At 40.5% G+C, this 24695-nt stretch overlaps 2 protein-coding genes across 2 annotated transcripts in view; one reads left to right on the forward strand and one right to left on the reverse strand.

The window, feature by feature from the left end:
* Nucleotides 1-8745, forward strand: part of snx33 (sorting nexin 33) — an 18530-nt gene extending 9785 nt beyond the window's left edge. The window contains exon 2 of the mRNA XM_053642047.1: nucleotides 6134-8745. Within this exon, the coding sequence (XP_053498022.1) occupies nucleotides 6134-6387 (254 nt within the window). The 3' untranslated portion in view covers nucleotides 6388-8745. The remainder of the gene's footprint in view (nucleotides 1-6133) is intronic.
* A 10386-nt stretch (nucleotides 8746-19131) lies between these two features.
* Nucleotides 19132-24695, reverse strand: part of cspg4 (chondroitin sulfate proteoglycan 4) — a 50994-nt gene continuing 45430 nt past the window's right edge. Inside the window, exons 9-10 of the mRNA XM_053641367.1 lie at nucleotides 23754-23937; nucleotides 19132-23660 (exon numbers count right to left, since the gene is read on the reverse strand). Coding sequence (XP_053497342.1) covers nucleotides 21823-23660; nucleotides 23754-23937 — 2022 coding nt within the window. The 3' untranslated portion in view covers nucleotides 19132-21822. The remainder of the gene's footprint in view (nucleotides 23661-23753; nucleotides 23938-24695) is intronic.

The raw sequence follows: 24695 nt of genomic DNA on the forward strand, positions 1-24695 counted from the left end.
TGTAGAAAGTGAATTATATTCATGGCTGGATCGTGCCCAACAGGTTATCAAAGACTTGAATGATACAGTTTGCTTTGTGGGCTTGGCTCAGATCAGAGCTTGCATTGTGCAATTCGTTATTAAGATTCCAGAACAATAGGGTAAAGCTGGGAGGTAGCATTGTGACTTTGTGCTATCAGATAACAGAGAGCCGGTGGGTACTCGGTACTCTGCTGTGTTTGGCACTGCTTACTCATTTATGCTGACATTATTTAACCTCAAATGACAGCCATTAAGTATACAGCAGTAAATTTAGACTTGAACTATTACTGTAAGAGATGGAAATGCCTTTCCGTTAACGAAGTGTCATGATCTCCCAGCAGCTGCTTGAGAAGACGCTCTACATGGATAACATACGTGTATCAGCTCTCGAACCAGATGCAGATCCAGCGGCGCATCTCGGCGGATCAAACGGAATAAATACTGAACGGCGTTTCACTGTACGAACGAAAACGTCCCGCAGTTCAGCGACTCTGAACCGTGAAGCAGTTTGGCAGCTGTAGCATGTCCTCCATCCAGTGACCCACATTTATGTAAATGTTTTAGCTGGCGGCATCTCATCAGTCCAGAGATTATCCGAGTGCCAGATCTTATCGCGTTTTTAAAAGCACCATTGTCTCTAAGAGTCACGGTGCCTTGGTAAAAATCCATAAAGTCGTGTCTTGTTTTGCTGGGAAATTCTCAAATCGCTTGCTCAGAAAAGCTGATCAAAATGAACATGTGGCAGTGGTGGCTTAGCGGATAAAGCTTTGGGTTACTGATCGGAAGGTCGGGGGTTCAAGCCCCAGAACTGCCAGACTGCCACTGTTGGGCCCTTGAGCAAGGCCTTTAACCCTCTCTGCTCTAGGGGCACTCTATCATGGTACGACCCTGCGCTCTGACAGGCTGTGGTATGCGAAGAAAACAATTTCACTGTGCTCTACTGTATCTGTGACCAATAAAAACTCATTATAACATCACGTTGTGACTAGCTGTCAAATTTCTACAACACCTGTCCAGGGTCAGCGTATCTGAGGCTGAGACAGGATGGACTCTTCCTCTAACAGGTCCCACATGACCCAGCTCGAATCACACGTTCACTCTGTCACACGTGTACAGTGGGATGTAGTGCGTGTTCAGCAGGCTTCTCTGTCCTGTACAAAAAGATCTGTCCTTGATTTCGAGGCTGCCCTCAGGGCAGATACTCTCTATTCAGGTCACGCACTCGCTATCTCTCGCTATCTCTGGCTATCTCTCGTTATCTGCCATCAGTTCCATATCGTTTAAAGCAACAAGTATTCCTGTGTATCTGGATAGACAAGCTACTGCTGCAGTGTTTGTGTGGACATACTGTTTCCTTCTGGCTCTTCTGATGTCACATGAAGTCATTGTGAACCTTTCCTCTTATTTAGGTCCGAGCCACTCGCACACGTACACACTAATGCCCTGTAACACACTGTTGGCTTAGTCAGTCAGGCTGGCGAATATCAGGTATTCTAACCTGGTGTTTACATTTATTCATTTTACCAGATGCTTACCTGAACATAAAGCAGTATACAGTCTAGCTGATGGTTTTGCTCAGTGGCAGTCCTGAGATTTGAACTTGTAACTGTCCAGTCACTAGCACAACTATCTTAACCTCTTAACCTTTGACCTACCAAAAGCCCTGACTTTTCAATACAAATAATATGTATTGTTGACATATTAGCGCTGGTTGATATGGATGGCCCGAAAGATTATTAGAGTAAACCTTCTGTTTTGAGCTTGATTCAGTCTTCATCATCACGGTATAGATTTTATTAAAACTGTCATGATTAGTAAAGAATTTTGGTCTAAATCAGGTTTTATTTTTGTTGTTTTTTAGTCAGCTGAAACCCTTCTATCTAATTTATTTACCTCAAGTAGCCCTGGAGCTGTTAAGCAGGTTAATGTAAAAAAAACCAAAAAAAAACAACAACTTTTTCTTATTGAATAACTCATTTCTTGTCTCATTTAAACTTTTCTTGCTGTTTTAGTTGGCAGCTGCTTCAGTCATAGCACATACTTGGCAAAGGGTTTGGCCTTGTCACAGTTCCTGCACGTAAATCCAATCCAGCTCCATTTTGGAGCTTTTGTTGTCTAATTTGCGCTTGGATCTTCCTTTTATTGTCAACGTGTCTGTCCATTCTAAGTGACTTAAAGAAGTTCTAAAGATAGACACGAAGAATGATTTGGCCAGCTAAACTATAATTTACGTTTAATTCTCACATGCTAAGAACTGTTCTCATTACATGATCTATCAGTAATTCAATCAACGTCTATCGCATTTCATTTATGAGTTTTATAGCAGAATGCTACAGTATTAGTGATTTTAACTAATTTAGTTTTTACTTATGTATTTTACTTTGTGTGTGTGTGTGTGTGTATATATATCAAAGAGGGCTTGGGTTGAATTTGCGTTGTGATGACGTCACACGGCACCTCATGGCTCAAATCTGCGGAAATTTTGATAAATTGCGAGCTCCTCCGAATATTGCGGAGTTTGTTTGATTTTGTGTTCATTTCGCCAATTGTAAAATCCTCGATGACTGATTTAGACCAGGGTTTCCTGACCAGGGGGTCGTGGTGGCATTGCAGGGAGTTTATGAGATGGTAATGGAAATTTCAACAACATTTATATTCCTGGTCAGGAAACCCTGGTCTAAATCAGTCATCGAGGATTTTACAATTGGCGAAATGAACACTAAATCAAACAAACTCCGCAATATTCGGAGGAGCTCGCAATTTATCAAAATTTCCACAGATTTGAGCCATGAGGTGCCGTGTGACGTCATCACAACGCAAATTCAACCCAAGCCCTCTTCGATTCACGTGCGTTGAATATGAGTACAGTTAAAACGTCTCATTCAACGTTCAACGTTCTCATTTACCAGCAAACATCGTTATGAAAGACCGCGCAAAACTATTTAGTGCAATTGTAATTTCGCCACTTCGAGTAGTTTTCTGTAAAAAAAAAAAAAAAAAAAAGCACAAAAATCTCAGCAGATTGCATCTCTAGTTCAGAGAGGAAGAAAAACTAATCCGAACGCAGTCTTATCCCATGTGCCCAGGATGGTGATTTGTGCTCTGTGCAATTTCAAACGGTGGAACAAATTAGTAGTGTTACCAGACACTGGGCCTCATTTATCAAACTGGATACGAATTTAATTCGAAACGTTATTCTTATTAATGACTGAAAGAGCGCAGTACAAAACATATCCATAAATTAGGACAGAAATGGTGCTGTGTAAAAGGAGGAAGAGTTGATGTGTCTGTGGTAGATGACACTGCAGTGGCTGAGCTGCGTTACTGGAAGTTGTAGCACAGGACGTCCTTAAGACATCATCAGGAAGTGTGAATCAGCTGTGCCGTGAATGTGCTTGGTAATTTAGTGGTGATTGACATTCATCAACATGTGCTTGTGAAAATTGATCTTACTGAAATGTTAACGTAAATCTAGTGAGAATTTTCAGTTCAGTTTGGCCCAAGAAAACATTTCCACGCAGAAGACTGATAAACAAGGCCCATTGTCCCGTGTCGGCACGGAGTTAGGAATTGTTTGCCAGCACGTTAGGAACACACACTTGTATAGAATGTCTTTGTATGCTGTAGCTTTGCAATTTCCCTTCACTGGACCCAAGAGGCCCAAACCTGTTCCAGCATCACACTGCCTCTGTAAGCGAGCTCCATGAAGACATGATGGGTTAAGCTTGGAGTGAAATAACTCGAGTGTCCTGCACAGAACCCTAACCTCAACCCCTCTGAACACTTTTGGGATGAACTGGAACACCCCAGACCTCCTCACCCAATAGCAGTGTCTGATCTCACTAATGCTCTTGGGGATGAACGAACACAAATCCCTACAGCCACATTCCAAAGTCTAGAGGAAAACCGTCCCAGAAGAGTGGAGGTGGTTATAGCAGCAAAGGGGGATTAAATCTGGTATGGGATGTTCAGCAAGTACACATAAATGCCCGCAAACCTTTCACCATGTAGTCTATGTTTATTTGTATATATGGGTATATAGGGCTTGGTAAATGATTTACACTGTGGGATTGACCCACTGTTTTTGTTCATTCCTTGCTATGTCCTCATGTGAGGAAGGTTATACAGAATTGCATCATCTAATGGTAAACATTTATTTAAAACACTAGTTGGGGTTTTTGAGCTTGAAAGCTGATCGCTTTTATGACTCTTCTCAAGGCTTTCCCCACATACGACTTAAACTTGAATGGGCAACTTAATTTTATAACCTAGTTAACTGTTAAATGAATCCAGGTCCATAAACACTGATTTTTATATAAAGTGCTCCACTGGAAAAATACCCCCAAATAGCCAACTTGCAAAACTGCTTTAATGGCTAAGTAGCGGCGATAAACACTACATCATTTCTTTTTCTACTTCCACCAGCTCAAAAACACATAGAACACGTTGATGTAGCGTTCGTCTCAAAACTTGATCAGGAAAATACTCTGACTATTTAGAAGACGCTTCCTTTAAACGGAACAATGCTATGACAGTATGTTGGTAAACTAATAAAGTGGCTGTAGCAAACACTTTCTGTGATGAGTGTTGGCGGAGGGGGTGTGACACCAGCTGTCGGCCTCCCAGTCAGTTCCTCCAGCTATTCATTCAAACATCTCTAGCAGCCAATCACAGTGGAGGTGGGCGGGCCACTTTTCCCAAACTGCAGCACTCCGCCTCATGTAAAGTGCCATAAATAGACGATTCCACGGCTAGAGGTTTTAATTGCATGCCAATGATCTGTGACCAAATTGAGGGCACAAGGGCACATTAAAACCAACAGGAGAATGAATAATATACTCTGTACACAAACGTAATGAAGCTTTGAAGCTGATAGCGTGTTTATTCCGACAAGGGCTCTGCAGCTGTTAAAGATCACATCTTATGATTCTGGATCACGTTCTCAGGCTATGATAATATAAATAACTATACAACTATGTTAACAGAGCTAGAGCCACTAAAAGAGAGCGTGAGAGAGAGAGAGAGAGAGAGAGAGAGAACAGGAAGTGAAGTGTAACATGCTCGCAGACGTCATTTAGAGTAAACAACGCTAAGTAAACTCATTCCCACAAGTACCTGGAGCGTGCTTATTTTTCAATACGATAACCCAAGTTGAAGTTGTTCTGTGTCTCTGAATCACCTTAGAGACCTTACTGTTCTTCTCATTTTTCTCTGTACATGACAATTGTAAGCATATGGTGTGTTCAAGTCATGTCGGAAAGATCGTATTTACGAGTTGAACGCACGCGAACGCCACCACAAAGTCGTAATTCCGAGCGGGGAAACTCTGGATTTTCCTTGAGCCCCGAGTTTCCGAGTTGGGAGCGTGTCGGTACGAGAACACGGTGGAACCAATGGATGCAACGTCTGTAGTCAAGGGTAAAAAATTTTAAATCGAATGTTTTCTCGTCTCAGAAGCTGATTTCAGTTATTATTTATTTAAGATTTTTTACATTTACAATATAACAAGCTAATTGCCTGCACAAAATATGATGGCGTTGTACAATTACGAAATAATATGTAACGATAAACTTCAGTGGCTTCATGAATTGATTGATTGTTGTTCATTTTCTAGAGGTAGGTTTTAAAAACCTTACTGTATTTTTGTAGTCAATTAAGAGAAGGTTCACTGCCATCTCGCGCCGACCAGAGTGACTCGAACGCACCCGACGTCGTAATTATGACTTCCCACCTGGTAAATGCGAACTTCCCAGGAGGACTTGAACACACAGATATTCCACTTTTTGTGCAATATATATATTATAATATGATTTCCATGATGATCCCATTGTTGAAAAGAAACTGTGCCTAGATTATCTGTTAGCACATAACGCACTAGATGAGGTTGGCTAGTTATCTTGTCTCCTACCTAATAAGTATGGAAGAACAGCATGACCTAAACTTACATCATGACATAAACAGAGAGTTGTATGGTGCCCAAGGAGTGTAGAGAGAAACAATGTGTGTTAATCCTGCATTAGTGAGTTTTGCCATTTGCCATATATGAAGGGTGTCAATATTTTCTAGTTGTCGCTCTTACCCTCCTTGACTCTGTGACTCTCTTTCACTTCAGGTGCATTTGCGAAGGTAAAGGAGTCCCAGCGCATGAGCGACGAAGGGAAGATGGATCAGGACGAGGCTGACGGTATTCGGAAGCGCTGCAGGACGGTGGGCTTCGCCCTGCAGGCCGAGATGAACCATTTCCACCAGCGCAGGGAGGTGGACTTTAAAGACATGATGCAGGCCTACTTACGTCAGCAGATCACCTTCTACCAGCGTGTGGTGCAGCAGCTCGAGAGGACCCTGAACATGTACGACAGCCTGTAGAGCATGATGGAAACTCGTCCGTTAGAATGCAGGAACTTTTGTGAGCCCGTGTCAAGAGCTCATCCTGCTTCTGCACAAGAGCTGCTTACTCTGTCTTTATCTCCTGGTTTACAAAGACACCCCACCCACAGCTGAGAGATGACCGATAGATTCTTGGACTTGCAGAGATGGTTATGGAGATGGTCAGACCTTTTTAGAATTTATGCACACGAGGACCAAACACTAGCTCATGCACTTAAAATGTCACTTTCTTGGCTGTCTTTCATGGCCAAAACACAAGATTCCAGGGACTTGCACAGTTGCCTTGATAAACACATCCATATAATTTTATCTTATTTTGTTTCACATATTCCATTTAAGTTAATTATATTTGTTAAGTCCTTAAATCACTTTTTTTTTCTTGACCTCCCATACTCAGGCTGAATAGCTTTTCATGAGAAAAGTCTCAGTGCCAGCCAATACTAACCCTGCTAGCAGGCTCAGCAGGTGCCGGAACAAACTGTATGAGAGTTCACTGTCCAATTGAACAAAACGAAAATCGGCTCAGCTGATGATCTCGAGCTCACAGAATCCTACTGGTGGAGGAGGGTGAAGTGTTCAGTCTTTAAAAGTGCTTTCTGAAACACGAACTTGCAGTAGCCAACTTGAATAAATTTATGGCTAGCATGGATTTAGCAGAAGTAGCTTTCCAAATAGGTTTCCTTCCGATGGAAATCGATAAGAGTAGATCCATTTCATTTGGAATTTGAGATTAGGTTGTCTGAAAATATTCCAAAATCTGTCTCAAATCAAGAAAAATAACTGCAATTTTGCTTTTATGTTTGCTTTTATCAGACAACAAAATGAAACGTGTTGTCTCGCCTGTGACTCGCTATTACGTCTGACATTTAAAATGGCGAACGCTCCAAATGTCTGAAAGAATGTTTTTCCACGAATGAATTTCGAAACGTCGCCCCTTGTACTGCGGGACTGGTGAACGTACACTGTATTAACCAAGGGGTTTGGAGTTGTGCTGATCCTGGTTGTAGAGAATAACAAGATGCCTCCTTATATAGGAAGTATCTGATAGGACTGCCACTTGTAGTGGTATGTTTTGTGTTTTTTTTTTTTTTTTTTTTTTAGTTATTCTTTTTAAATTTTGTGCTTAGATTTTAACAAAAGAAAGTTAGTGCACTCGGGTGGTGTGCTTCTGAGTAATAGATTGTCTAAGAGAGAGTTTAAATAAAAGAAATGTTAGCTCATTATGATTTGATTTGATTTTATTTGGCGCAGATGCATCATACATTCATACAGATGTTTCAGGTTTAAGTTAGGGGGTGAGGTTACCGTTGTAATAATCAAATGTTTAGTTTTAAACTGTAGCTTAAGTTGTGAATTTTGGCACAATTCACAATTTCAGGTCATTTACACGTTTCTGTCTTGAGCTCGGACTGCGCTAAAACCAGCTCAGAACTGTTACTGCAGATTATCCTTTATTGGCAAAATAGAGGCTTCTACCACTACATATGCAAGAGATACATTTAATAAGGTTCTTTGGTGGTGTTTTTGCTCTTCCTAGTCTATCTTAGAGCTTTATGCTTAAGATGGCCTCATACCACAATATCATAATTTGTATAATAGATTACAAGGGGTCAAACCCCCCCCCCCCTCCCACTCCCCCATCCCGCTGACATTTTGCTTGCTTTGCAGCACAGTGAAATATACAGTAGCTGAAGGAAAGCAGCATTAAGGTATTTCATTACTGGCATTTCACCCACTTGAAAAAAAGAATCTGTTTGGGAAAAGAAGGCCATGGAGTGGATCTAGTTAGTGAATCAGGACTGTTTGTGTCCATTTGGCCAATGAAGCACATTCTTAGATGGAGATGATTTTTGAGTAATGGGGGAAATAAAGTGTCCCTCCCTTCATTGCAAGCTGTGTAATTGCTATCAGACCAAAGTATCACCGTTTCTAGTTGTAGTCAAATAAATCAGGACTGTTTTTCCACATCTTGCCAGTATGTTTGTGACCACATTTGGGTGTGACATGGGTCAGAAAATGCTGAAAACATGGCATAGTGGAAACGGTTGAGACGGCAGAATAAACACCGAGGAAGACGAAGGTCTGCTGGAATGATGGCGACTGGTTGATCATAGTAGAAGAAAGAAAGTAGGGCTGTACAGTACTAAAACCCTGCTGAGTAAGATCTCCAAGGGACCACAAGCTTCATATGGATTATTTGGACACTAAAATGATGTGAGTTTTTGTTTTTGTAAAATGTGTGTGAATTCTGTTTTTTTTTAGAAAGGAAAAAGGAACATTGTTTCCACTACAGTCATGCTGAGTCTTAATAATAATAATAAAAAAGTAATCCTCGAATGATTCTCTGTTCTTGTTTGTTCACATTTGACTATAGTATTATGTATAATAGCGAAAGAGAATTGCAACACCAAACCCACTGACTTCATATTCATACCTTGAAAATGAGATCAGAAGTTGAGACTGAGGTGATGCAGCTGTTTGCATTGAGGAGAATTTTCTGCTTCTCGACATGGAGCTCTGGAACGGTTCACGTACGAAGACACTGCGTGTCGAGAGTGACTGATTCTCACACATTTTCCACATCACTGAGGGTGGCTGTTTATACACAGCTCTCAAAGGCTGAATACTCGATAGTGGAATAGCTAATAAATAAAGTGTGCAGATGTATTCTGATCTCTCAGGTTGCATTTTTTCAGCATGCATAGAAGGGCACATGGAAAACACATTAAAAGCAAAAAGTGCTGCACATGGTCTTCAAAGCAGAAACATGCGAGAGACGAAGGAAATCAACTTCGTTTTAGTTGGACAGAAAAAGATTCTAAGTGTCCCTTACATAGCTGGTGCATGATTAAGCATTTTTCTTTCCATTTTATTCCTTCTGTCGAAAGGGGAGGATTGAAATATAATAAAGTTTAGTGGTCAGGTTTTTTTTTAAAATCATCATAATTTATGAGAATTGGCAGAATGAAGCTTAACATTTTGGTTTTATGAACCGACACAAATGCACTCCAACTGTGTGCTGAGACATCACGGAATCAAGCCTTTCTAATCAAGTTCAGTTCTTTGTCTGGCACATTATAAGCATTGCTTGCTTTATGAAAGTCTCTCACTAGATTCCTCACATTAATTCAGTTTTTCAATTAAACTCTATTTGTTAACAGTTAACAGTGGCACAGAAACACTCCCTGAGATGACATGAGGAAGAAAGCTTTACCATTATCTCTATTTACATCAAAACCCAAGAGCTGCACCTTTTACGTAAGTGAAATGGGATTTAACGATCTGTTTGTTTAACTTAACAAATACATTTCAACTGATACTTAAAAGACTGTGTCTGTGTCCTGAAAATTAATTGAAAGGTATTCCAATGGTGTTGTGCCATAGCTGGGGAGCTTTGTAGGGAAAACCTCTGTCCATTATTGTAGTCTTCAGTATTCTAGGTACTAGTAAAGAACCTGCACCTTTTGATTGAAGCAGACGTGGCAGATCGCAATAGGCCAAAATTTCCCTCAGGTACTGTGTGTAGCGAGACCATTCAGTGCTTTATAGTACTAGTAGCATTTTACTAGCCAATGTAGCGTGGATAAAATGGCTAATAAAGTAAAACTTTCTGGTTTGACTCTTACTGTCTGCAGTATTCTGAAAGCAAAGCTTTACAGTACTGCAACATGGAGGTAATAAAAGCCGGATTTGATTTTCTGCATCGTGTAACGACATTTCAATATATCAAACTGTCCGATTTTAAAGTATACTCTAAATATTCTGTCAATTTTGAGTCAACATTTTACTTCTACATACTGTTGGTCTTTGCGCTTCGGTGGTGGTCTTAACATATAAGAGTCCTGGATTATTTTTGTTGGGGGATCATCATGAATAACAGGGTGCTATCGTTTTTTTAAAATTGTATTTAGAACATCACAACATTAGCTAGCATCAAGTGAAATGCTAACTTTAAGCATTCAGGCACTTGACTGAATAGTCTGTGGGATAATATGAGCGTTTTCTATATTTATACCAAATGTCAGTATTAAGTCTTGTGCTCGGTCAGTGAGCTAGCACTGTGCTCTGCTAATGGAATGTAGCTTTAGTGAGCATTACTGAACCCTGTGGGAATGTGACTGAAAAATGTTGCTCTCCACCAATGCTGAACTCACACTTCTACTGTCATCTGGTAATTATCAGTGCAGACAGAGTTGAATAACCTTTCCTTCATATCCCGTGTTTTCACATTTGGGTCAGACTCAAGGGTCAGTTAAGAACATTACCAGTCCATATGCAAAGACTTTCTTCAAGCTTAAAATTCATTCATGAAAGCTATCTGTATATAGAGCCTCCAGAAAGTATTCACCACCTGGTGATTATTTCTCTTTTCGCTGTGTTGCGTCCAGTGCTGTGAAAAAGCTGATTTCTTCTGATTTTGTGTATCTCTCATACTAAATAGTTTTAGCTCGTCAAACGAAATACAACATAAAACAAAGGCAACCTGATTAAACACACAATGCAGATTTTATTTATTTATTGAAGCAAAAAAAAAAGTTATCCAACTCCTATCGCCATTGTGAAAATCTGATTGTGCCACCTTTAGCAGCAATAACTGCGACCAAACAATTCCGATAACTGAAGATCAGTCTTTCATGGCGCTGTGGTGGTATTTTGGCCCACTCTTCTTTGCAGAACTGCTTTAGTTCAGCCACATTGGAGGGTTTTCCTGCCACAGCATCTCAATTGGGTTCAAGTCAGTCTTTGACTAGGCCACTCTAAAACTTTAATTTAGCTTTTTTGAGCCATTCAGAGATGGACTTACTCTGGTTGCGTCTAGTTTTTATCATTGTCTTGCTGCATAATACAGCTACACTTGAGTTTCAACTTACAGACTGAAGACCTGATTTTCTGGTAGAGAGAAGAATTCATATTTCCCTCAATTATTGCCCAGGCCCTGAAGCAACAAAGCATCCCCACACCATCACACTGCCACCACCATGCTTGACCGTAGGTATGATGTTCTTTTTGTGGTATTCTTTTATTTGGTTTACATCAGCTGTAACGGGACCCCTGTCTTTCTGATAGTGGAGTAATGAACAGTGATCTTTATTGATGCAAGAGAGGACTGTAGGTCCTTTGTTGTTGTCCTTGGCTCTTTTGTCACTTCCTGGATGAGTCGTTGCTGTGCTCTTGGAGGAATTTCGGAAGGTCGGCCACTTCTGGGAATGTTCACTACAGTGCTGTTTTTCCATTTGGAGATAACGGCTCTCACTGTGGTCCTTTGGAGTCCCAGAGCCTTTGACATAGCTTTGTAACCCTTCCCAGACTGATGTATTTCAATCACCTTCTTCCTCATTATTTCTGGAATTTCTTTCAACTTTGGCATAGTGTGTTACTGGGTAAGACCTTTTAATCAACTTCATGCTGCTGAAAAAGTTCTATTTAAGTGTTGATGTGATTGAACAGGGTTTAGAGTAATCAGGTCTGGTTGCATCTAGTCCAGCTGAACCCCATTATCAATGCAGTTTCACAGATTAGTTTCATAGGAATTAGTAACTATGGGGGCAAATACATTTTCACACAGGCCCAGTTGGACTTGGAAAACATTTTTTGCTTCAGTAAATAACATTATCATTTAAAAACTGTATGTTGTGTTTACTCAGATTGCCTTTGTTTTATCTTATATCTTGTACACAAAAACAGAAGAAATCAGAAATGACAAATACTTTTTCACAGCACTGTACATTACTATGATATTTTTTTCTACCACTTTGAAGTGACTCTCTATAGAAACAAAATTAAATACGTTATTTAGATGTCCTTAGGATTATTTAAAAACAAAAACAGTCGAAACACTGCTTAATTGATCAGTATGTTTGCAGCAGTTACAGCTTTGAGTTGTCTCGGATAGGTCTCCATGAGCTTTGCACGTTAAGATTTTGGCATTTTCTCCCATTCCTCAACGCAAACACTCCCAAATTAAGTGGAGAATGTTGGTGGACTGCAATTTGCAGGTCATGCCACATATTTTCAATTGGACTTAAGTCTGGGCTTTGACTCGGCCATTCCAGAACATAAACCTTCTCTTTTCAAGCCATTCGTTTGTAGTTTTTGCTCTGTGCTTTGGCTCATTGTCTTGGGATGTTTAAAATTTTCACCCTAGACATATTTCTGGCTAACTGTTCTCCTCAAGAACTTCCAGTTCCTCCTGCTGAAAAGCAACCCCAGAGCCAGATGCTACCATCACCAGGATTGATAGTAGAAATGGTGTTACTTGGTTGTTGGGCTGTATTTGATCTGCACCAAACATAACAATCTGATTTTAGTGCAAATATCTCACATGGATCTTTTTCCAAAAACTCACAGATTTTTGTCACATGCCTTCTAGCAAACTCCCGACATGCACTGTATGTTCTCCTTTCTAAGAAGCAGCTTCCTTTTGGACACTCTACCACAGAGGCCAGATCTGCGAAGAGCTGATGATATTGTTCATGGCTCCACAGGTTCTAGTGTTTCATCCAGTGAGCTCTGTAATCCCTTCAGTGTTCTAGCTCTAGCCTCTTGAAGACTTTTCCGACAATTGCCCTTCTTGCCCGTGTGCTCAATTTGGAAGGACGGCCTGATCTTACAAGTGTCTGGGTTGTGGCATATTTTTTTCCATTTTCTTATAATGGATTTCACAGTGCTCCTCGGAAAGTTCTAATCTTTTCTCCTCTTTTTATAACATTCACCAACTTTTCTCCTCCTTTTATCCAACTTCATCTTGAAACATCACAGGCAGTTCCTTGGTCTATATGACAGCAGGACTCATATCTGCCATTTTAGCTATGAGACTCCCTAAAGCCAGAGATATTTATTGTGCAAGTGTACGATTGCCCACAGGTGGATTTGAAATAAACACAGGTGTACCCTGTTTAACATAATTAGTGTGCGTGCTGTTAAAGGAAAGGGGGACATGGTGGCTTAGTGGTTAGCACCTTTGCCTCACACCTCAGGGGTTTGGGGTTAAATTCCCACCTCCACCCAGTATCTGGAGATTGCATGTTCTCCCTCTGCTTCAGCGGTGTCCTCCAGGTTCTCTGGTTTCCTCCCCAGTCCAAAGACACACGATGTAGGCTGATCGGCATCTCTAAATGGACCGTGGTGTGTGAATGGGTGTCTATGCCCAGGGTGTTCCCACCCCATTCCAAAGTCCCTGGGATAGGCCCCAGGCTCCCCATGTAGGATAAGTGGTATAGAAAATGGATAGATGGAATGTGAATGTGAAAAGAATTGCATGCTGTCATGTTTGCAAATATATTTCCATGTGGCAAGAAATGAGATGCACTCAGGAGGCCCTTATGCAAAAAAGACAGTCTTTAATGGTTGTTTATTTCACTGTGCTTGAAACATGTGGCTCATATTTCTCAGTTTTATTAACACTGATTGCTTGGTGTGTGTGTGTGTTGTTGTTGTTGTTTTTTTTTTAATCTTTGGAGCCTTGAAACTAGGATTTCAGGTCAGACAGCAGTATCAGAGCAGCATGAGAGAAGAGACACACCTTTAAGCTCTGTTTGCTCCTAGCTAAAGACACATGCATGCTAACATGTTGTGTTTCACAATGATGCATGCTGTGAGAGGTTGTGACTCCCAGAATGGTGATGTTGGGTGAAGGCCAGATCCTATGTGTCAGAAGCTGAGTCAGGATTGTGGGGTGAAGACGGGACGAAGGATAAAGCAATGGACTGGTACAACTGGTCGTGTGATCATCATTGAACTTATGTATCACGTTTTAATACACAGGTACCAATCCCAGGCAACTAATCTACATGTGGAAATATTCCAACACATGGTTAAGAGGTTATCTAAATTAAACATTAAGAGTAATTTACTCTTAAAGAATTTTGGACCGTACCAAATGGCCCCTGTCATGGAGTGTAATTACACAGCCCCATCTGATATTACAACATTTTATTTGCAGTTACATTAGTGACAAGAAGTATCATATTTCAAATTCTGTGAAGGAAAGTACACATGGATTACAAGACGTCTGACAGAAGTCAAGCCTCTTATTCAAATCCAAATGTTTTTTTTTTTTTTTTTTACTGTAAGTTACATTAACATGGAAGAGACAGTGGACAATCTAGGAAAAAACTTCCACTTTTTGGCCACATGGGCGCTCCGTGCTAGGACACTGTTCCCAAATACTGTAGCTTTCTCCTTGTCCTGCCCCAAAGTAGACATCAGCCATAGCTCCTCCTTTGGCTCCTCCCTTGATCCTTCCCCTTATTACCGCCCATGGCCCTGGAGCCAGACTGAGATCCCAGAGGAGACAACAGCCACTTCCTTAGAACACGAAGTCCACATTCCCCACATTCTCTTTGACCTCAACAAACAACATTCCAGTTTTGGGAAAAGGCAATCTATCACTATTTCTCCACGCTCTCTCTCTCTCTCTCTCTCTCTCTCTCTCTCTCTCTCTTCAGATTCAGATCCAACATCCATCAAAGCCAGGGTCAAATTTACAGCACAGTGGATTCTTAGCTTATGTCCTGCCAGGTCAAGTCTGTACTGCGGGTTGTGCTGGCCAATATTTACACCCAGTGTATACAGGATACAATTGCTACTTGAATCAGCAAAGAGCCCTTTGGGCAAACAAACAGAAGAGATGAAAAAGCACTATTGCAGCATGTTATGCTTTCTGCTTTAGGACAGTTCTGTGAGTTGGTTAACAAAATGGGAGGAGAGTGTGATCTGGAAATCAGGAGTCTGTTAGCGGGGAGCTTCCTGTTTACAATAATCTCAGTTATTTCAACAAATTTATGGTCAAAAATTCACATTTTAAAAGCAGCGCTAATGAGTATGTGCACTAAAACATACTTAACTGATTATGCGTCAGGGCGTCTGGTTGGCAAACCACGAACACAGATCTCAAAAATGATAGAACTGATAGTTATTATCTATTTCAGAATATTATACATGTGAACTTCGTAAATGTTGACATGATTCAGTTTGAGTGTGAAATAAAATCGAATCTATTTCTTACTTATGCCAGTTTTAGGAGCCAGTTGTCTGACCACTGTAAAGTTTTTTTTTTATTTTTTATTTTTACACAATAAGACCAAGGTTATCTGCCCTGTATTTACAGGCTAAATCCTGTCTCCACAAGTCTCTATTGTTGTTGCTAATAAGCTTTGGTTGAGATCATACCTAAACTAAGAGGGTGTGTTGCAAAAGAGCTGGTTTGACGAGAGTTGGAAACAGAAACAGAAAGAGTGAGAAACGCTGCTTGATCCTTTTATTTTCATTCTTTTATTTTTAGTATATATCCCAATAGCATCTCTTCTATTTCGTCTTTATGTGCAAAAGTTATGTTCAAAGTGTTTGAGGAGCGAGAGAGAGAGAGAGAGAGAGGAGAGAGAGAGAGAGAGGAAGAGGAGAGAGAGAGAGGCGAGAGAGAAAGAGAGGAGAGAGAGAGGAAGAGGAGAGAGAGAGAGGCGAGAGAGAAAGAGAGGAGAGAGAGAGAGAGAGGAAGAGGAGAGAGAGAGAGCGAGAGAGAGGAGAGAGAGAGGAAGAGGAGAGAGAGAGAGAGGAGAGAGAGAGAGAGAGGAAGAGGAGAGAGAGAGAGGAGAGAGAGAGAGAGAGGAAGAGGAGAGAGAGAGAGAGAGAGGAGAGAGAGAGAGGAGAGAGAGAGAGAGAGAGAGAGAGGAAGAGGAGAGAGAGAGAGAGAGAGGAAGAGGAGAGAGAGAGAGAGAGAGAGAGAGAGAGAGAGAGGAAGAGGAGAGAGAGAGAGAGAGAGAGAGAGAGGAGAGAGGTATTACTCTGCTGACCCATAGCTGCACACATACTGAGAGAAAATACATAAAATGGGTTGTAAAAATACATATGGAGCACAGATTTACAGAGGGAAAATATTAATTGTTTACACTACCCAGTGATCTGGCTGTATTTATGAGGATAGAATAAAGGCCTCAGCTTGCTTAAATGTGGAAATGCTCCGGTTGCGCAAAGACAAAAGCACCACAGCTTTACAAACTTGCACTCTCTTTGCGGTTTCATATCAGTCGTTGCGAGTGCTCCAGCACTGCAGGTGGCGCTATTAAAATGTCAGGACTACGGTGACAGGGCAGGGCACAATCCCACTCACACACTCTCACACACACTCACCATGATTTACTGAAGAGGAAAGGAGACCATTGAAAGAATAGGAATTTCAAGTGGCCCGGGGGAGGGGGGTTAACTTTGGTTTTTCCTAGTTGGAGATCTTTAATGAGGTACAACTTCTATTCGAATGCAGCATTCAACACACAAGGAAGAGGAAGAAAGGCTTCTTTTTTTTTCCATAGTCACAAAGAGAAATAATATGTAGGTGGTACATGAAAGAATTCAATTTATAACCATTTATGTGTCATTGTAATCTCTTGGCAAAGAGTAATAAATGTCTTGGGCACGCCTCACGATGACTGATCACAGGCTTGGTCTTGACATGGTGAGCGAAACCGCTACATGACGTCTGTTTGCTCTGCAGTTATGTCGTATTGTTAATGGAAGCCACTCCAATATTGTCTCTACTTGAAGTATGAAGGCCTTAAGAGTCTCTCCAGAACTGGTGTCCTGAAATAACAGACTGATCTGCACACTGATGCTTCGTGTTGCTCAGGTGAAAAAACGGCCACAAACATCCACATGGGCTCTCAGTGAGTTGTCCTGCTGCTCTGGTGTTCCAGTCTGGGACTACACATGCAGTACTCAGTTTAGCTCAGAAAGCTCGGCCTCTGTTGCCCCACTGATGACCCTTCCCACTATAACCTCACATTGCTTCCAAAATTGTGTTCACACTAGTGAGGGAAGTGAATTTAAAATCAGGTTATCCCTTTTCAGAGGCAAACGTCACGACGGTATTAGTAGCTAACCTACTTTTAGCGTTTCAGGGAGATTTTCTCCAGGAGCAGAAATACAGGATGTATAAAACAGCACTGCAAGGTACAGCTGAGCTCCATTTACACAAACACAAGCCGCTCTTGAAGCTCTCTGCTCGTTCTGAGCTAAGAAAAAGCGACCGGTTTATGTTCAACATATTTGCGTTCTACCACAAATTCAAAACTAAACGATGTATGTTTATTGGGAGTCGTATATCATCTGTTAATTGCTCTTTGTTTTCTCTGAATGAGCACAAGACATCATCAACAAGTGAGTCAGTGGTTAGACTGGTGAAAATGGGGATTTTTTTTCCTCCCCCCAGCGCACTCCCAGTACAATGTGTCACAGTAGCCAAGGGCCAGCCACACACACACACACACACACACACACACATTCACAATGATTTGTCTAACTTCCTGGTCACAGGGCAGCTGATGCTGTCACTGTTAGCATAACAGTGCTGGCTGTATCTGTGTGATCTTCGAGCCCTAGGAACGGCTGTGGAATATCTGCTGTTTGCTGTGGTCAGTGAAAGAATGAGTCTTTATTCCTTTTCTGAGTGAACACAGGCCCGGTGTTTGACCCTGATGCACCCCGATTCCTCCTGCAGAGCTCCATGGGTTATATCTAGCCTCTCTAACCCACAGTCTAAAGACACTTCAGTGTGTCCTGAAGTTCAGCGTCATATGTTCCAGTGCTATAGGCCACATTTAACACTTGACAACTGTCTGAGGAACTACCGTAACACAACATTCTTTATGAACATGTTATGTTATCCATCTATTTTCTATATTTTGAGGAAATCCCTTGGTGTGCTTTAGAGTCATTTACTGGTAGAAGGGTTAAGTGACTAAATTAGATATTTGTTTTGACTTTTTTTTTTTTTGCCAGTTTATGAATGATTATGACTTTAGCATGACAACACTTTGTAAAAAAAAAACAAAATTATAAAAAAATAAAAATTAGTATCACAAAAATGACACACCATTTAACGTACTTATCTTATATAAGTCTCCAGTCTAGATGCAGTTTCATGTCTGGATGCTGTCAGCCAACTTCAAAGCTTAACTGCATGGGCTCATTTCAGATGCTAAAACTGTCTGAAACAGTAAATCCTTGCACAAACACAACGGGCTCTCTGGTATGATTAGCAGTGTAAACTCAATACTTTGAACAAAAACCAGGAACAACAGCGTACAGAAAAGCATACCGTATAGCTTCGCTTACGGATTCTGTAGCTACATCATAATTTACATGCATAATTTACATACTGTTACTTTATTTGTTGCAATTACCTATCTGTCAAAGAGTAAAAATAAAAGGGGGCGGGGGGGGGGGGGTTCTAATCCATTACATTTTCGTCCAACTTCTTAAATGCAATGAAATTGGAAAAAAAAAAAAAATCATTTATAACATAACATTTAGTGAAAAGGTTAAGAAAAACCCCAACCCTATGTAAACGGCCATGTTAAATGTTTCACGGTTACAACTGTGATGGTGATAACAGTGCATCAGTCAATGGAGAGAAGGTTCAAAAGCTTAGTGGTTAGGACATTGGACTTGGTTGTGGCACGGATCGGAAAGTCACGAGTTCAAATCCCACCAAGCTGCCACTGCTGGGCCCTTGAGGAAGGCCCTTAACCCTCAACTGCTCAGGTGTATAAAGATGAGATAAATGTAAGTCACTCTTTGTAACAGTGTCTGCCAAGTGCCGTAATGTAATGTAAGTGTTTAAAATTGTTCAACATTAATATATGCAGTGAGAAAGTAAGTTGGATGTAGGCTTTAGTCTCTGCTAGAAAGTACATTTTTGGGTCTAAGTGTGATTTTTTTTTTTTAAAAAAAATGGAGACTAGACTGTGGCACTTTGAGTTGCCAGTTGGCTTATATGGTTTCGCTTCAGCAGAAAAACTTGTCAAAATGCTGAAATGTGCAGCAAGAGAAAATGCCGTCTGTAGGAAAGAATGACTGCAGCTCAGAGGCTTGTTAAAAGCTGACGGGTGACTACTTGTTTCATGACTAAAAAATTTCACGTGTATCCCTGCGCCACCTGCTGTTCACTACTTGTTACTAATGGAAATGGTAATAATTAGCATACAATCTGAAATACATTCCTTTTTTAAAATTTATTTATTTTTATTTTATTTTATTTCATTTGTTGAGCAATATTGACAAGGTATATAAAGCCTAGATGAGAAAAATAAATAAGAAGAACTACTTGAGTTAAAAAAAAAAAAAATTAACTAGGTACATGAGCACAACACAGAATTTTGCATGTTTATCCAGGCTGGAAAAGAAAAACTCCTAAATATTTACAAAGAAGACAAACATAAAAAAAAAAAAAAAAAAAAAAAAAATAGAACTGTAAAAATAGAAATTCATCACTGCTTGCAATATATTCTTGATAGATCATGATGAAAATGATATAAACCTAAAACCTGAGTAATATTTCATTCTCTAATTAAATGATCTCTAATATTTCTTAACCGATAACTTTAACTATTTCTTAATAGTTATACCAGGGCTCCAGGATCATTTGCTTAACGTTAGCTACATGAACACACGCTGGCAATAATTTGAACAATCTTTTAAAGATAACGTAGTGTACTTGGACAATCACTACTTATTTCTACTCTCAGAGAAAAGAAATATTGCAGGATATAGACTAGAAATCTTAAATACTGCTAAATATGACCTAAATATTGATTTAAAAGTCAGCTTAACTCAATGGCATTGCTTTCCACACCCAAGTGTCTACATGGAATTTAAAATGTACAGTTCAAAGTAGGAAAACACTAATGAACCAAATACACAACAGAAAATAACAAGGAATAAATTGAACTTCATTCCCCAACTCTAACAAGGAAGACCTAAAATGTGGTAAATCTGATTCTTCATGTATGTGTATTATCTCATTATTTTCAACATGTATCTCATTAACGTATGAAGCTGAATTACCTACATCAGCTAGGGAATGTGTAGTCCATGGACAATTTCACTACCAAGTTACCGAGTAGGCTAGAGTAACGCACGTCCACTGGGCAAAACAAAGATCTCTACTCTTACTTTTATAGCAGATCACTCTATAAACTATATATGGAAGTGTTATATACTACAACATATAGAAAGTAAGTGGAACTCTCCAAGCAAAGAATAAACATAGGCAAAACTTTGTTAGGACCTTGGAATAATATGACTGGAAATGTTAAAATGACAAAAACACGCTTTCCACACAATTGAAATACAATACAAGAGAATTGCTCATCAGCCCATATTTTCCTGTGAGTAAATATATAATTACAGCTTCTCTGAAAATTCGTTTTCGAATGAACTCGATTATATCAATGGAAAATAGAGCCATCAGTTCAGAATAATGACCACAACCACAAGTTGTATCAGCCAATAGAGATGTAGATGTCAACACAGCCACTGCTGAGTCACTTCCTTTTGGCTTCAGCAACATACACTTATATACTTATAGAGAAATTGTTCTTCAGTGCCTTAAATCAGTCCAGTGGATGTATGTATAAAATCTCAGTTGTTTCAGCTACATCACCAAAGCACTGAGGGATTTATGGCACAATGTGCTACAGATAGATGAATTAAAAAATTATATTTTAGGCAAAAAACAAAAACAAAAACAAAAAAACTCCACCTTAATTCAATTTTAAAAAATTCATATATCCTCTTTTATACGTTATTAAAAACCATTATATATACCCACTTAAACATATTTTGATGAGTCGTTTTTACAGTAAAAAAATGTCAATTCATTTGAGTAAAAACAAATGGATTTTTAAAGAAATTATATATGGGGGGGGGGGGGGGGAATTTCATGCATCATTATTAATATGAACAAACTTGCAAATCATTTACTTTCAAAATACAACAAAGAATTCAAACATGTCAAGTAATGTTCATGTCCAAAAGGCCTATTTAAATATTAAACATTAATTTCAGCCTAAATTTTATGAATTTTTTGAATCTTAAAAAACAACAAAAAAAACTTTATCAAAATATCTTCATTGCTGTAATGTACACTGTACAATGTTTTGGCAAAGAACCTGATGTTTACCTGACTAATTAATATACAAACATGTAAACATGTCTGGGCCCAATCTGAAGTTACTGGGTGTTTCTATGAGAACTGTAGACTTTTATTAGAATCTGTTTCTAACAATGAAAAGGTGCATAAACCAGTCCTCATAAGATTTGGTCCTTCATCAGTGTAAAACAGAAGCAGACTCATGTGAGAAGTGTTTACTTGCACTGATTGCATGACAACTGGGCATCGGATGAGGTGCAACAGGCAGTAATGCCTAGCAGGTTAACATCTACCTGTGTAACAAAAGTTTAATTATTCGCCAAAATGATTTTTCTCAATCACTAGTATAAGAGAAGATCGTCATAATACTGTTAGGAATGACTTGAGAAAGCGTCCACAAAAAAAGAGTCTAATTCCTATGTGCGAATCTGTCATTATACACTAAACATCAATACAGCATGATGGAACAGAGTCGCAATCTTCCCCTCTCATACCCAGTACTGGTTCTTTTTCAGGGCTGGGTTTGTTGTCCGACAGTGCTGCAGTAATTCAGGATCTGCGTCTTTAGACTCCATATTGGACATAGGGATGTTATTTGCTGGATCAGTTTTTCTGAAAGTTTCCTGAGCCACCTCTCCATTTTTTGGCTTGGTGGCAGCATTCTGCACATTGTGCTTTCCTGTTTTGTTGCGACGCACCAGGTAATATGCTAGCAGACCAGCTACGAGTAGTAGAAGGAGGATAACTAATATGGGGATAAGGATGGCCCATAGTGAGTTCCGTCTAGAAACAGGAGATTTATGAGAGGTGGTAGAGGGTGTGGTGGAACCTGCTTCATATGGCCAGTTCCCATCCTCACGCCATCTGACATGAGGCTGGTCTGCTTTACTTGTGTCAGAGTTGGGCACAGATGGGGGGAGCTTAAGTACTGTAGCACCATAGATTCTTGTCGGGTCATAAGGCACTGTCTGGAAGGAAAGAATGCACTCTGCTGGAGGTACTCCATGTGCCTTGAGGAGGAAGCGAGCTTCATCCTGATCGTGACCTTTGCCCTTTGGATCCCCAGTGGAGTTCAGGACCTCAAGAGCCACTCGTCCCTCATCTAGATCTCTCTGGGTGAAGGATTCCACAGGCTGGCCATCTGCAGATCCTCCTCTTCTTATGAACCTTGCTCCCTTTGGCTGCTGGGTCAAGCTGAAGGTTGGTGGAGTTTTGGTCTTGTTGGCAAGTAAGGTGGCATCTAACAGCTTTCTGTCCACCAGCACTATAGTGCCTCGTGGGAGTAAGGGGTCCTTGGCCACGTTTACTAAGGGTTTTACTGTTATGTTGAGGCTGGAGGAAATGTTAGCTGCTCTGCTGCGGGCTACAAAGGAGAAAATGTCATTTGAAGAAGTGGACTTAATGAAACGAACACTCACTCTCCCTTCCCTAATCTGTTTTTGGGTAAAGGCAGAGGTAGGTTGCCGGTCCACCATCACTACGGCGTACTTGGGAACATTTGTAATTTTATATAGCACTTCTTCCTCTACTGGCCCTCCGGTGGATGCTTTCAACATGGCCTCTGTGATAGGAGTCTCATCATCTCCCTGCTTTACTTGGATCTCCTGCACCTTATTAAGCACAAGTTTCTTAGCCAGGATGCCGATGTGCATCATGTGTGGTTCTGACTGGTGTTTCCCATCAGAAACAGTGAACTCCATAAAACCATCAGACAAGCTACCATCGCTCACAAATGCCACCTGGTCCATGTTTACCTCCTCTTGGGTGAACTGCATGATCCTGTCCCCAGTATCCTTGTAGATGATGTGCCCATTAGTAGGGCTCTTTATGATGGTGAATCTGACCTCATCTGGTGTACTGTCTTGGTCTATAGTATTGAGGTGCTGCTTGGACAGTACAGTAGTAGATCCTTGCACAGCCTCCAGCAGTAGGTCCAGACTGACTAGCTCTGGGGGGCTGGAGTCCCTACGTCTGATTGAGATAAGAAAGTTCTCCTCCAGCACCACGGCTGGAGGAGATACAGCCTTAGGCCGGTGACCCTTAGGGTTCAGCCACACACGGAAAGAGAATATGTCTGAAGATGCTCCTGAGTCATCATGGTAGTACTCCAACTTCCCTTTATTGATGTCATCTTGCAGGAAATAGGGTGCATCTTGGGGAAGATCATCACCTCCAAGAGTAAGTTGGCCATGTATAGGGAACTGCTGTACCTCAAAAACTATGTCCTGGCCTACCCGCTTTTCTTGTGATACACTGCCTAACAGGTTGGAAGCATCCAGAATGGAGACATCAAACACCTTAGATTGCCCCTGCACCACTGACATACCTGAAGTTTAAGTACAAAGCAAAACATCATTAATATACAGAACACCAGGAGGTAAGGTGTTTAGAAATGAATTTAACAGATGTAGCGTGGTACCTTTGTTCTTCCACAGCCGTGAAGACACATTGTGATGGGTGGCGTAGTATGACACTGTAACAGGGAGAATGTGTTGGAGCTTTGCTGCTGGCGGTGATGAGAGCTCAAGTTCTACAGCATCTTCTACTACCCAGAAGGATTCTGATGGCATCTGGTGTTCATAATACACGGCGCCAGCATCCAGCTAATGAATTAATGAAGAAAGAAATGAATAACTCTGACAAACGGATAACAACTGGATCACCAATCAGAAGTTTACTTCCTATTGTCCTGGAATTCATCCTCATTGCATGTTTTGTTACGACGTGATAAAATGTAAATCACAGTAGTAGATAAATCAGGATTATGGGTGAAGAATCCTCACTGAGAGCACAATGTACTTCAAGATTAGGTTTAATGTCAAACTGATTTTTAAAACAGCTCATGTAGGATCCAAATGTAGAAATGTTAAATAGTCTGTGAAAGAATAGGAAACGAAAAGTTGAAAGCTTCTGATCTAATCATTGATTGATCTTTAGTAACCCAGAACACTGGGCATGAAGTAAGAAAAACACCCTGAATGGGACACCACTCTACTGGAGGGCGCCATGTACATGGACACATTCATACCTAGGAGAAATAGGGGAGTCACCAGTCCACCTACCGAGATGTATTTGGTATTTGGGAAGTGGGAGGAACCCCATGAGAACACTGGTAGAACACTGGCGCCGTGAGGTGGCAATACTACCCGGTGCACCACCATACTACCGCCACCTCGTTTCATTAATTTCCTAATCAATTTAGTTGAGGACTTCAAGGAGCACATATACTGTCATTATATCTGACTTCTTACTTCAAATCACATCACACAGTCACCACTGTACTGCCTTAATCATTTCAATGTAATATATAATATTAGTTCAGAAACCTGTGTTAGATACTTTGCAGATCTACTATATACTA

This window comes from Ictalurus furcatus, chromosome 14, assembly GCF_023375685.1.
Source record: "Ictalurus furcatus strain D&B chromosome 14, Billie_1.0, whole genome shotgun sequence".
In the NCBI taxonomy this organism is placed as follows: Eukaryota; Metazoa; Chordata; class Actinopteri; order Siluriformes; family Ictaluridae; genus Ictalurus; species Ictalurus furcatus.